Below are 15,125 nucleotides of genomic sequence, written 5' to 3'. Positions count from 1 at the left end.
CACAAAAAAGGCCTAAACGGTGAAGCTGGCACTAAGTGCTGCGCAGCTGTAGCAGGCCTGGCACCACTGTGCCACCTCTGTCCCACACAGGGACTCTCTCTCCAATTGCGCCTAAACGGTGCAGCTGCCCACTAATTGCTGGGCAGCTGGAGAACAAAACTGCGACAGGGCTCTCACTAGCCCTTAGGAAACAAAACTGCGCCCACTGTTGGAGCCCTCTGGCTCTGTAAATTAACAGGTCCCCTCCAAGTCACATCTGCGCAGGATGTAGCCACACGGGGCTCTGTAACACAAGATGTCCCCCAAGTCCCTCGTGGGACGCTAAAGTCACTGTGGCCTTGGAGCACCTTGGCTCCTCTCAAAAATAAGGGGTGCGGGGGGAGCCAACTCAGCTCCTTAAAACAACATGCCCCTACACCAGTGGAGCCTCTCGGGCTCGAAATACAAACTACGCCCTCTGAACCTTGGGGGCTCTGAAGAAAGAATGCCCCCTTTGTTGGAGTCCCTCTCGGGGGACTCGAAGTAATCTATGCCCCCAAGAGCCTCTCAGGGCTCCTCACCAATGCCATCTTTCGTCGGAGCGGCCCGCTATCAAGTGGGGCCGCTCAATCACACAACCTGCCCCCGACGTTGGAGCGCCCCCCTAGCAGGCGGGGGCGGCTCTGAATAGGATGCTGCCCTGCCCCCTGCACAGCCCTCACTTACTGGGCTTCGGGGACTTCTCTATCCGGCAGCAATCGCGGGGCTCTCCTCTTCTCCAGTCTCCCTCTGAATCACGGGAGACCGGCAACACCGTCCATGGCACCAGCAAGGCTCTCCCCAGAACACGGGAGCCCTGCTCACACCGGCGCAGCCGTTCTCCTTCCTCCTTCGGGCCGGGGTACCGGCCAATCAGTGTGCGGCGGCGGAGACTTCATCCGAAAACCGGAAGTCCCGCCCCGTGTCAGGCCCTACGATGCCTGACTTCCTGATGGCGGCGCGAGAGGGCCGCGGCGGTGACAACAAGGGCTAAAATGAGGGGTGGGCGCCCTCGGTATCACAAATAGGAGTAGAAACGGGGTGAGCACACGTTAGGCAATAAAATAAATGGGGTGTCACCCATAAATAAAAATATAGCGATATCGGGCATAAAGTAGGGTGGCACCTGCAGTTCCTCACGCAAAATGCGGGGCGGAGAAACGCTCCCATAGAGCAAAAAGCGCTCCCAAGCGCTAGGAAAGATACATCAAGCGCTCCCAAGCGCTATAGCAAAGAAAAAGCACTTCCAGGTGCTTAGGGGAGCAGAAAGTCCAGCAACAAAGTCCTTTCAGGGGTCCAGGGGCTGGGCAGGGCAAAGCAAAGTCCCCCTATCAGCCCAGGCAAGGCAGAGGGGTCCCCCAGAAGTCCTCCAGGCATCCAGGGGCTGGGCAGGGCCCAGGGATTCCCCTGGGCCCAAGCAGCAGCACGCCCCTGGCAGGATTCAAGTTAGAAACAAGAACATTTTGGAAGGGGACACAGCCCCTTCTTATACAGAGAAAAGTCTTTGAAGTCTTTGTGCAGACAGTGTGAGAACCAGCTAGAACTAGTTTTAGGGAACTCTCTTCAGTGTCAGGGACAGAGGTGACAGTCGCCCAGCGGGAGTTGGAGCCAGCATTGTGGTCAGGCAGGCACAGCCCTAGTCACTCCCAGGTGCCATCTCCTCCCACTTCCTTGGCAGCAGATGCAGACTTTCTTCCACGGGCTGACTCAGACAACCTCCTGGGGCTCCCCAGCCCCTGTCACCCTCAAACCAGACTGTCAATCCACAAGCAGGCCCAGGCACTCCTGGACCAGGCTCACCAGCCAATCACACGCCAGGCACAAATTACACAAATATGCCAACTTCTAAAAGTGGCACTTCTACATTAGACACAGTCATGCCGCATATATCATTTCGCAGCATTCAATCTCACGAGTTTGTACATATCAAACTCGACTCTGCACTCCCCACACATCAGGAACTACCATGGGCATACATATTCCCCATTCATTCCTATGGGAGGGCAGGTCACTCACCACACATACACAGAGAGCTCAAGCACTTTACACTGTACCACAGTGAAAAAGTGCGCAGAGGCCTAAAATCACCACCACCAGGTCAGAGAAACAGGCTAGGATAAAGCAAAAAGTCTCGGGGTGAACCTGCCAAATGGGCCGGGTCCAACACACATCTAGCAGAGGCACACTGAATGGTTAAGCAAGAAAATATCCACTTTCTAAAAGTGGTATTTTCAAACCCAGCATATTAAAACCATCCTGACTAAAAGATGCATCTTTATATTCTGAGTTTGACCTACCAAACTTCACTTTCCCATCTTGTTGCCATGGGCAGTTATACGTATAAGATGTTATAGGTAAACTACCCATTCTATCCTATGGGACAGATAGCCTTTCAATAGTGAAAACCGAAATTGACAGTATTTCCTTCTCAGGACATACCACATATATCAGAGCATTTCCTACCTTTCACATACATTTCACCCAGCCCACAGGGCTGCCTTGGGCCTACCTTAGGGGTGACTCACATGTAAGACAATGGGTACACTTGACAGTTCGACATGACAGTAATAGACTGCACACATACACTGCAATGGCAGGCCTGAGACCCTTTACAAGGCTGCTTGTGTGGGTGGCTCAATCAGGGCTGCAAGCAGACTAGCAGCATTTGGCGCAAAGGCCCTGGGCACACACAGTGCACTTTACTAGGGACTTAACAGTAAACCAAACAGCCAATTATGGAAACACTAATCCATGACAACAATTTACAGAGGTAGCACTTGCACTTTATGCCCAAAGCATCTAGACCAGCAAAAACGATGTACAACACACAGTAATAACACAGGAGTCAAGGCAAAAATACAGGGGAAATCCACGCCAAGGCTGCCAGGTCTAGCACTACCTCTTTGTTGGCACACTGATATGATATATTGATATTTGCTGTTGGACACTAGAATCCTTACTGTGACTGGGACCGCTGGAAGCTTTTTGGGTAGCTCTAGGCCCGTTTGTTTGTTAGTATGTATTCAGATGGGGCAACAGATGCTTCAAGGGTGAAAGTATGGGGTAGGAGAAGTTGGGGGTTGGGTTGTTTTGGCTGTTTTGTTCGTTCTTTTAGGTTTGACCACCTACATCACTGACATGTTCCTCACACACTCAGTTTGCTCACTTTGGTATGCCGCCTTTGGTTTTCTACCTGTGGTTGAATCCCACTAGACCTCCTCCCCCAGCGTGGCCATGTGGGGGCTAACACAATTCTTGTTTTCCCCCCTTTGATGCCAGTTAAGGTCTTATCTTGGAACACTAATGGTCCGCTAGATAGCTTTAAGCGATCGGCCATTATCAGATACGTGAAGACATTTCATCCAGCATTGCTTATGGTTCAAGAAACCCACCTGTTGGCCATGCGCTGTCCCTTTCTAGGTTGCTTCGGCTATGAGTGTTCCATGCTGTGTTTTCCCAGAGATTCCTACAACCTACTTACTACACAGATTGTTCCCATTTGTGGTTTCTGCCTCCCATGAAGATCCCTAGGGGTGGTATATGGGAATTGAGGGTCCACTGGAGGGCATTACATTTTCTCGTCAGTCTATGTTCCTCAGCAGCAACTCCAGTTCACGCTGCAGACAGTACAGGCTCTTTTGCTGACCCTTTCTCAAGGTGTCACACTGATAGAGGATGACTTTAATTCCATTCCTGACCCCATACATGACACCTCCGATTCGCCCCGACCGGGGTGTCAAGCACACTCCTGGCAGCTCTCCTTTTGGACGGACTTAATTAGGCTTTGTGACACATGAAAAACATGGCACCGCCACGTATATCCATACCGGCAACGGACGTCCACCAGCTCATGGGAATTGTCATCTTTCCACAAGGCATATCGCATCATGCCTCCTCCCTCTTAGGATAGGGTCCCCCTTGGCAACCCTGCAACCCATGTGGTGCATTAACATCTGGTATTCCACTGACCAAGACTGCTCCAACTTTGTAGAAACAGAGATCTGCTCGCATTTTCAGGTGAACCAGAGCACAATGGCCTCAGCTGGGACTCTCTGGGCAGTCAGCAAGCCTACTCTTAGGGAGCTGATTAAGGGGTATGTCCTGGGTAAAGAGGCACACAATCTTTCACAGTCGATGGCTTAGGAGGCCCAGATCCTCTCTTTGAAGCTGCAGGTGTGTTGACGGCTCTCTGCTGCACTGGACCGCAATTTGACACTGGCAAGGTCTAGCCTAAAACATTTTTCCCTGGAACAGGCCAGATAGTGTTGTAGGACAGTGACACAGCATTGTATACAAGTAGGGGGATAAGTCCAGGATGCTCCTCGACTGCCTAGCAACTGCCTCTAGAGTGGTACCCTCAATTCATGATGCAGAGGGTTGCCTCAGTGAACAGGTTCCAGAAGTAGCGTAGGTCTTTGCAGACTACTATCATGCACTATATGCAGAGACATCCAGGCCTCCGCCATAAGTTGTGCACCTCCCCGTCCCTGGCTAAGGATCTTGATCAACCATTTGCAGTTGAGGAGATCGGGAGAGCGCTGTCTGCCATAATCCGGGGGGAAACCCCAGGTTCTGATTGATATCCGATTAAGTTTCTGAAGCAATTTCAACCTCTCCTCCTCCCCACCTACTAGTGCTATACACCAAAGCGAGGGAGCTGGGGCATGTTTCATCCGGAGTTGGGCCCATCAACTATTGTTGTGATCTCTAAACCTTATCAGTCACTGAATAGATGTTCCTCATACAGGCCTATTTCTCCTATCAATGCTGATGTTAAGGTGTTCGCAAACGTCTTGGCTAATCGTCTCAGCAGTACCCTACTCTACTTGGTTCATCCGGATCAGTGTCGATTTTTGCCAAACAGAGTACTTGATACTGTAACCAAAGGGTCCAGATGGCCCTCTCTCAGCCCAACGCCTCCAAGGTCCCACATCACTGCTCCTAATATATTTCAAGCAGGCCTTCAACACTGTTGCCTGGTCCTTCTTAGAGGTAGTGCTGCGGAGGGCAGGACTGGGAGGTCACTTATGTTGACTCAGTCTTCTCTTTTACGCCACCCCAACCGGCTAGGTTCGGGTTAACAGAACCCTCTAACTGCCCTTCTCGATTCATAAGGGCATGCGCAAAGGCTTTCTCCTCTGCCTCCTTTTATTTGCCTTAGTAATTGAGCCCTTTGTGCACCTCTTTAGATGAAATTCTATGGTGAAGGGTTGGTCCTGGGATGGGGCTATCCTGAGGACATCTCAGTGTTCCTCGGGAACCCACAGTTCTCAGGTCCATGTTCTACGGAAATCCTATAATTGTACTGAGAGGCCTTCAGACAGCAGGTCAATTAATTTAAATCCTTACTAGTACCTATTGGTGAGGACAAGAGTAGCTTGGCGAGCTACTATCCTGATGCACCATCAGTCTTTTAAATATTTAAGCCTCTATGTTTACCACCTCCCAGATTTTATCATACCATTCCTACAAATTACATAGGTCTGTGTATCCTGACAACATAACCATCAGAATATGGGGTCCACATATATCATCAGAGTATGTTTGCCTAATTCCTAGCTAGCTCACAGTGCCCCTACTGAGCCCCTAACCTACCAGGGTACCAAATGGCATCTGCAATCTCGGAACATGACCACTCTAATTCCCTATGAAACAGATATCCTTTTTTGTTACTCAGGCAGGCCCAATGGAGACACAAGAAAGATACAAATTGGCTTTTCATAGATTTATTGAAGTATTTGTATTTGTCTGTAAAAATCGTAAACTACAATTATTAGTAAGATGAAACATAGCATTGCGGCCAGCTTTAAAAGAATTATGAAAAAGATAAACAGTTCAACCATTATGACATTACTGTTTGATTACATGATTATATAATTGAATTCATACCTATCCTCCTGCCTAAATTCTACCTACACCAGTGAGAGCATAGTGGTAGTATCCTCTGCCAAATCTCTTGGGAGAACCCAACCAACTATACCTGCCTATGATTTAATTTAATTACATTTATAAAGCGCTAATCACCAAAGGTCTCTAAGCGCTCATGTACCCAGTTGCAGAAACTAGCGTCACTGCTTTAGTGATGGCAAAGATTGACTATTGTAATGGACTATTCCTCAATGTCCATCAATCAGTCATAAATAGGCTGCAGGTACTGCACAATTCATATCCCCAGATCTTTTTTAAAATTCCCAAATACCACTATATCACTAGGATTTGAAAGATCTGCCCTGGTGTCCAGTTAGACAGAGGATTATTTTAATGCACTTTGCATCACATTCAAAGCACTGCATGACCAAGTGCAAGCCTTTCTGAAATAAATTTAAACTGGTACTGGTCGAGTAGGTCCTTCCGGTCAGCCATGACCATTTGGCGACAGTGTCCAGCGCATGTCCTGGGGAGGCAGGGGTTTTGTGTTGGGAGCTTCCAAGGCTTGGAATGCGCTTTCTCTATATATCAAAACCATGCCAAACCTATTGCCCTTCAGAAAGGCTTTGAAAACCTGGCTGTTCTCAATGCAATATCAGTTCACATGGATGGGATAACACTCGGCCATTTCTCAGCTAGTGTCAAGATGCCCTATGGGTAATTGAGCGCTTATAAAAAATAATAACATAACATAACGTATCTGGAAGCCAATCTGGTGTATAGTAGGATTTTGTCCTTTCCTAGATGAAAGTTAGATTTAGCAGGGCTGCATCTTAGTCACTGTGTACAACTTTCCAGGACAATCCAAGCAAAAGAAGTGTGTCTCTACCAAAATGTGGCACAGAGGCTGTATATGTAATATTTGCGCTGTTCCAGTCACACTGTGTCAAATCTGCAGATTTGATGTGGTTGTTTATCTTGAGACTCAGGGCTGTCTCCAGCCAGGCAACCAAATGAAAGGGCCTTGTGTTCAATGTACCTAGCCTTGGACAGAGTGTATGAATGACATGATAATGTGCCTACTAATAAATGTGCTGCATGCAGAACAATTTCTAAGTAATGCTGTTGTGTGAAAAGCATGTAAAAAGTCACCATTAGAAAAAGATGTCAAGTTTAAACGTGTAGTTTAAAATTGAGACTTATGCGCAGGCCCTGTTGAATCTTACAGCAATCTGACCTGGAGCCTTAACTTGACCACACTGCTTACCCGGATGAACAGAGATTCGCAACGGTGCGGTCATCAGCCCTTGAATCCCCTGGGGTGAGTGGCCGCTTTAAAAATGATAATCTTGCTGTGCTTTTCACATATTTTTTCCAAACTTTCCCCACCCTATCCCTAGGAGGTGGTTCCAGGCGCAGGCTTCGAAGTTTGCCACCTGTCTTTGGGCCCACTTGTGGCCTTTGTTAATGGGTGTCACTCAAACACACAGAGGAAAAAGAACCAAAACCACAAATAGGGGTCCCTTTAAAGGACAGTTTCCCTCACCCAGCAGAGGTGGCATGCTTCATCGTTGGGGAACATCCTCACACCATGAAACCTAGTCATGGGGCAGGCTTCGACTCACTCACTGAGAGGGAGGAGCCCAGGGATGTTTTAGGAGGTTATTTACTAATTGCTGAATCAATATGAGCTGAAAGGTGTGATGGGTGAGGGAAACTGTCCTTTAAAGGGATGCCCATTTGTAGTTTTGGGGCTTACCTCTTTATCCAGACCCGAGGGCTCTTGTGTGTTTGATTAATTGAGAAAGGGGAGTATACACTCGCTTGTCTCTGAACGTCTTCTAGCCCCCATTTTGTTTTTTCCTCCGAAGGTTGACACTCCCCATACGATGAAGGAATGGGTATGGTAGACCTCAATGGCTATTACTAAGCTGTGCAACTGGTTACTATTCATGACTGGTTCAACTGGGTGCGATGACCCGATTTATCAGGTAGAATTGACCTTGCTGTGCCTGGATGGGCTGCTGGGTTTGCTTTACTGGACCCCGATCCTCCAGGTCCTCCCTGACTGTACATGTGCGAATCCACTGTGCTGGAGGATGGCACTCTGATTTATTGGCTAGGAGCGCAGACACACCGGGCTGACCCCACTGGGTCATGGGACGTGGTTACATCACACCGCAGGGCTGCAGGAATGTGTGAGGTGGGACAGAATAGGCATCACTCACCTTATGTATGGTGTGGTGATGGCATGCAGACGTTCCAGGAAATGCAGGAGCAATACCTGCTCTCCCGCACACAATCTACCAATTCCTGCAGTTGTGTCATGCCTTGTTAGCTATTCCCCTTGGTACAAAATTTTCAGAATTGAACCCTCTTGAGACCAAACTCTTGATGGGGAGGCTGGGTAAAGGAGCCATTTCCCGGATTTATCAATCACTCATTAATAATGCTCCAGACTTCTTCCGTGGGTTGTGCGGGTGGTGTGAGGGGCGAGCTCTAGGATGATGACTGGCGTGAGGTCAGATTGGCCCCTAGAGAAATAGCTTTCTCCATGTACCTCTCAATGTATCAACTTAACTCTTTGCTTCGTGTGTACATGATTCCCCAGTGAATTCACCGAGCTGGCAGGGCCTTCCCAGCCTTAAAAGAGGCAGATTTTTTACACATGGTCTGGGCATGTTCAAGACTCGTCAAGACTCGTCCCTTCTAGGAGGAGATTGAGGGGCGCTCTCTGCGATTCTTGGCCCCCAGATTGACCTTACACCCAGTGTTGCTCTGTTGGGGTCATTGGAGGAGGGGGAGGGACGAAGGAAAGAGCACTCTTTTATATGTGTGACAACACTGGTGACCAAACTAAATATTGCCCGTAAGTGGAAATCCCAGGAGCCCCTGTCCGTAGTGGAGTAGAGGAGGGGGGTAGACTGGTGTGCCCTGCAAGAATGGCCTATATATGAGGTGAAGGGTAGGCCCAAAAAATGAGAAGATCTGGGGCAGGTGGTGGGATTATCATGGACTGGGTGTGGAGATTAGTGGTTGTTCTTACACACTGTAACTACTGTGTCGACATGTGGATGATGGTCATGTTGTACATTGCTGTTGTTAATATCAATAAAAGTTGGCTATATAAAAACCTGATAAATCCCTCTCGTTCTTATCATCGATCAAAAGCACACACAGCTGCTCACCATTGGATGTTTCTTGGTCTGGTCCAGACTACATGGTACAGGAGGGGCTTTCTCATCTTCACGTTCGGTGTAAATCACACCGACTTCCAAATACTCCTTTCTTCTCTAACATTTCTTAGAGCAAATGTAAATGTAAATGTAAATGTAAGGTGTTTTGTAGCGCGCTCAATTACTACCGGAGTATCCTGGCGCGAATGACCGCTGGGGAACCCGTCCTGGCTTTCCCTGTGAGATGGTCCCATGCTGGGTATCTCCAAGGTGAAGCCAGGCATCCCTGGCGTCTGTGGGGGGCCGTTGTAGCGATGAGGCAAGCTTAATGCCCAGAGTTACCGAGTGTGATCACTGCCCAAAGTGGGCACCGAGGCGAGAATTATCAGTCCGCTGACCCTGGTCCTCGACCCTGCCGCGTCGGGAATCGAACCCTGGTCCCGGGCCGTTCTCAGCCTCCGGGTCTGCCGCCTCTAACCAGTGAGCCACACCTGAGCTATTCTTCGAACTTGTGATGTTTATCTTGCACCTGCATTGAGAAGGAACATGTGAACTCACATCAACATTTTGTTGAACAGTGAAAAGGCTATTTAGCAAATGAGGCATACTCACAGTAATACCAACATTAAGAATGCACATTTGGTTAATGTGAATATCCCATAGGTTAATGTTTACATTTAGATTATGTGAAGTGTGACTTCTTCATATGTGTTTATGTACACATTAACACGTGCATTAACATATGATTAGTAAGTATTATAAGACATTAACATTCTGCCTCTACACTTTGAACTGTATGAAAACATGTGCACTAATCGTCAAGTAACATAGGATTGTGGAGAATAACTAAACTCCTTTGGACATTCTTTTGCTCCGACTACGCCAACCCAGATGGTTGATAGATAGCCAGACCTGTACGCCTGCTACTGGTAGTTCTGTGTCAATGATAGTTGTAGCAGTTCAGCAGCAGATGCCATGGCAATCTGCTTTACATGACCAGTTTCATTATACTGGGAACGTTTTAGCTGAATCTTGCTTCAGCAGGCTCCATCAGTGTCTCTGTCAATAAGTCTTCAGATTTTACTATAATCTCCACCTTTACTCACTCACTCACCTGCCTTTCTCAGTTTCTCTCACCTCTAATTTAATTTTTTCTCCTTCTTGCCTGAATCTCACCCTTTCTCTGACGTTCATCTCTTACTGTTTCCCTCTTCTTGTCCCTAAATACTACTTCCGTCCGAGTTTTCATCCTTCGTGTCTGTTTTTCATCTGTCGAAAAAAAAAATTATAGCTTTATTATAACTGTAAAAGTGGCAACCATTTTCGTGCTCATTGTTAAGTGAATGGTATCAAGTTGTACCGATATCTGATGTGCAAAGCCTCACTTTCATGTCTGCCATCATCTGACATCGTAGACTTTGAAATTCATGAATAGCTTGCTCAGCTATGAAAGTGCACATTTTTGTATCAGTTAGAAGGTTGAATGTGTACTATCCCACAATTTCAGTTTTTGCACCTATATAGCTCTTTTGATTCGGTTTTGCCACATGATCTCCTTAGGAGCTATATAGATGAAAACATATACATTTGTGCTCTGTAGGATGAAGCCATATATAGAAATTCAGAAAAAGTAACAAATATACTAAGGACAAAGAATGAAACAGTCACTAACACAACTTAAACCTAAAGTCTCAGTACAAACCAAAGAAATGCACAACATGTTAAAGTGCAAAGTCCAACTCCCTGCAAATATCAAGGCATATCATACATAGAATCAATAGCAAGAGCCCTACCGTAGATGAACCAGTCTAAAAAATCCCAACCCCAACCTTAAAGAAACGTAGAACCAACTAAACATTTTATTTATTTATTTATTAATATTATTTTAATGTTTGTAATATTCACTTTCCAATAAAAAATAAACGTAACATTCTCCAATAAGAATGAACAGTAAGCAATACTGAGATATATACTAACATATAAATAATAACCCAAATTACACTTCATACCGAAAAAAAAGTTAAAAAATGCATTTTAAATAGATACAGCATAAAAACATCATTTATAATAAACACATTGTAATAGAACACAATACTGTAATATATCCCATGCTTTAAATATTTAAAAACAAAAGTTACTTATTATATTGTAGCTGAAGAGATAAAACTCCATGATAAACCAACATGCAAAAGTAATCTATAAGTAAACATTAAAAATCCCCATGAAAGCGAAAAAATATCAGAGAGTAAAATAAAATAAAATTCGAAATAATTAATAACAATCCATGGAAACCATCTAAAATCTGAAACAGTAATATAGCAAAAAATGCTTCAGGAAAACTGAAGAAGGAAATGAAAAGTAACATTGATTTAAAAAAAAAAGTTATCAAGATAATTTTCTTGAATAAATGGCATCTCTGATGACCCAGACGAAAAATTTGTAAAAGAAACACATATACCCCTTAAATATTGCAATGTAATATACCATCTAAAAGAAAAACACATATAAGCAATACATATCGTAGAAACACAAGAAATCACTAACTATGATACAATGAAGCCTACACTCTCAACTACCACAACTGCAGCACAATTCTAACACTAACAAAACAAACAAATAAAAACCATTAGCCTAAACTATCTAAACTAATCCTGTAACAACCCCTGCAACTCTAAAACAATAAAAGGTATTAAAAAATAATCTTACCTCACCTAGAGAACAGGAAGGGGGAACCGACTGAAGAGATCCAGGAACAGCTCAAAATAACAAAGATAGACTGCTAAATAAATGAATGAGTAAAACGGGTGCTAAATAAATATAAAGAAGGAAAATGATAGAAAACAAAAAATATGAATATATATATATATATTTTATTATATAACAATATTGTAAAAATAAAGAAAGTTAACAAATAATAAAAAATATATTTATACCAAAAGGTAAAATATATTAAAAATAACTTTAAAAAAAATTAAATATAACTTGTAGTAATTTTTATTTCATTTAAAATATGTCTGAATATACAATGTATGCAATAAATTGTATGTATGCCAAAATGCAATATATAAATATATATCACGCTCTTGGGGTGTCCAAAGATCGAGCCACACTCAAACATGCATTTGCCTTCCCCACAGCATTTTATCTGGTATGGGGAGCTCCGTGAATTCGGGTCCTTAAAAGCATCTGATTGGCCTGACGCGTTTCGCAATTAGCTTCCTCAGCGGCCGCCAGAAAGAGTGCATGATGGTAACCATAGGTTTCACACATGTTATAGTTAGCTGGACATTTCACTCATACAAAACCTTTGAAATTCCCCTGTTATAGTTAGTTCAGCTAACTATAACTCACGTGCCCGCAATGCACTGTTAATGACGTCACATATTACATCCCTCATGACATGGTCAGTGACATCACTCATGACATCACTGATGACATCTCAAATGACATCACTGATGACATCATCCAGTGAATGTGTGTCTATCTGAAAAATAAATATTTTTTATATATGTATATCTAATGGTCGATGGAAGAATAAATGGGTAAATAAGTGTCTAAATGGATGTTTTTTTTGTTAAATTGATTGTATAACTGACTTATTAAGTGTATCTTAGAGAATACATGTATTAGCGAGTAATGTTTAACTATGTAAATATCTGTATCAATGTCTCACTTTGTGTATAAGTGACTGCATGGGTTGGTGAGTAGCTACATGAGTGTCTGTATGGGTTATTAGTTGGTTTTTCGAGTTATCAGTATGAATGCCTGTATGGTTTGGTGGGGGGTATTAATTAGCAGATAGCTGCATGAATGAGTGACTCACTCTTTGTATGTGTTTTGAAGACAGCATGTGTGCAGGACTGTATGGGTGGATGAGTGTGTGTATGGGTGTGTTAGTGAGTGAATGACTGTCTCTATAGTGTCTTTATGAGTAGGTACATATGTTTTAAACTAGTATATGTGAGTATTGATCTATATAACTGAGTATATATGTGAGTGATAGATTGGAAGAGCTCCTGTATAAATGAGTATGTGTTTCTATAAGTGATTGTTTAAGAGAGTAAGTATGTGTACGTTTCTGTAAAAGTAAGTGTAGTGGTGTGTGTATATCTGTATATGCAAGTAAATGGTTGTTTGATAGTTTATTTGTATGTGTGAGTATGTGTGTCCTTAGTAACTCTATATATGAGTGCAGATATGTAACAGGATGTATAGGTGTATGAGTACATATGATGAGTGAGTATATGTATGAGTGTCTCTATACAACTGTTGGTGAATGAGTGGATGTGTATGTAGATTTTGCAATTACTGAATAGGTTGTTCTAACTGGTATTGGTATGTCCATTGTTTTGAAAATTGTAGTTTCTATTTTTCAATTTGTGTATCAAAAGTTATATTAGGGTGAGAGGAGGTCTGCCACTTTTTCACAAGGATGATGTCATCAGTGATGTCATCAGTGATGTCATTTGAGATGTCATCAGTGATGTCATGAGTGATGTCACTGACCATGTCATGAGTGATGTAATATGTGACGTCATCAACAGTGCATTGCGGGCGCGGGAGTTATAGTTAGCTGAACTAACTATAACGGGGGAATTTCAAAGGTTTTGTATGAGTGAAATGTCCAGCTAACTATAACATGTGTGAAACCTATGTTTTTTTCAATGAATTTGCAAGGTTTTTTAAATGCTAATTCCTAACTATAACGTGTGCGTAACCTATGGTTTTTTTCAGTGAATATATATATATATATATTTTATATATATATATTTATATATATATATTTATATATATATATATATATATATATATATATATATATATATATATATATATATATATATATATATATATATATATATATATATATATATATATTTTTGCAGAGCAATTTGAAATAAATCACCGCACTCTTCTAGGATTTGATGAAGCTTTTTAATCCATCAAGGAAACAACTTCCTCACCTACGCGTTTCAAACAGATTACTGTTCTTGCTCACGGTAGTTACAAGTCCATTTTTTCTTTTTACTATTTATACCCTCCTACCCATGTGGCAATTAGGATGCATTATGGGAGGGGTAGTTTTAGGTGAAAACAAACCATGTCAGGTCCCTCTTACAAGTTATTTAAGTCCTTTGTGGTGACTTTATGTGGATGGCATATGGCGGCTGAGTGCCTTATGGCTTTAATAAATAAAACCATTTCAAAGCAAGTCGAGTTGTTACCTCACTTGCTGCATATAAGTACAAAGATAACAACACGAACACAATCAACGGTGTTCTCTGCTCAGGCTAACCCATTAATCTTTGAGCAATATGGAAAAAAGAGCAGCCAAGCGCTTGGAAAAAGCGGAAAGTTTGTTTTCAGATTCCCAACAAATGGGGAAGAACCAACCCACAGATCTTAAAGCTACAACCTCCAAGCCAACGCAAACAACATTAAAACAACTTTTCCAACAGCTAGAAAAGTTGCTGCGCAAGGAGATATCTCGTTCTTGGGAGATAATAACACTGGAAAAATATTTGAAATTGGGCCTCGTCCCCAGGGGCCTACGCATTTTTACTCTTCCAAATCATCCAGACACCAGCCCTGCCATGCTTGAGGAATGGGGGCGCAACAACATGGAATGTTCGAAAAGAATGATAATGATAATAATTAAACATGCAAAAATTGGAGTAACAGATCTACACACTAAAATAGAGGAAACGGAACAACTAATAAAGGCCTCACAAGAAGGGGAAGATGAAATGAAAAAACTAAGAACCATAATGGAAAATAATTTAGACAAACACGAAAATGAGATAGAAGAACGCAAACAGCGCAAATTCAGGAGAGACCAATATGACTATGCAAACGGTGCGATTTTCACATTTGCCAAACGATTTGATGTAATCAAACAACAAGGAATAAACAAATCCAAACCCAAACCAGGGGCAAGTGAAACTGAATCTGACGCCAGCGAAGGGGAACAAAGAGGGAGAGAAAGAATAACCAACTCCTAGAAGAGTGCGGTGATTTATTTCAAATTGCTCTGCAAAAGTCTACACGAGTCTTGTCCTTGGC

At 43.4% G+C, this 15,125-nt stretch overlaps 1 protein-coding gene across 1 annotated transcript in view; it reads left to right on the top strand.

Annotated features, from left to right (window-relative positions):
• The window catches only part of KSR2 (kinase suppressor of ras 2), a 1,792,292-nt gene that overhangs the window by 653,446 nt on the left and 1,123,721 nt on the right, over positions 1–15,125 (top strand). The window contains exon 5 of the mRNA XM_086943271.1: positions 7,115–7,207. Coding sequence (XP_086799397.1) covers positions 7,115–7,207 — 93 coding nt within the window. The remainder of the gene's footprint in view (positions 1–7,114; positions 7,208–15,125) is intronic.

This window comes from Lissotriton vulgaris, chromosome 11 (genome assembly GCF_964263255.1).
Source record: "Lissotriton vulgaris chromosome 11, aLisVul1.2, whole genome shotgun sequence".
Classification (NCBI taxonomy): Eukaryota; Metazoa; Chordata; class Amphibia; order Caudata; family Salamandridae; genus Lissotriton; species Lissotriton vulgaris.
The sequence above is the reverse complement of the archived record's forward strand: the minus strand, read 5'-3'. Positions and strand labels throughout refer to the sequence as shown.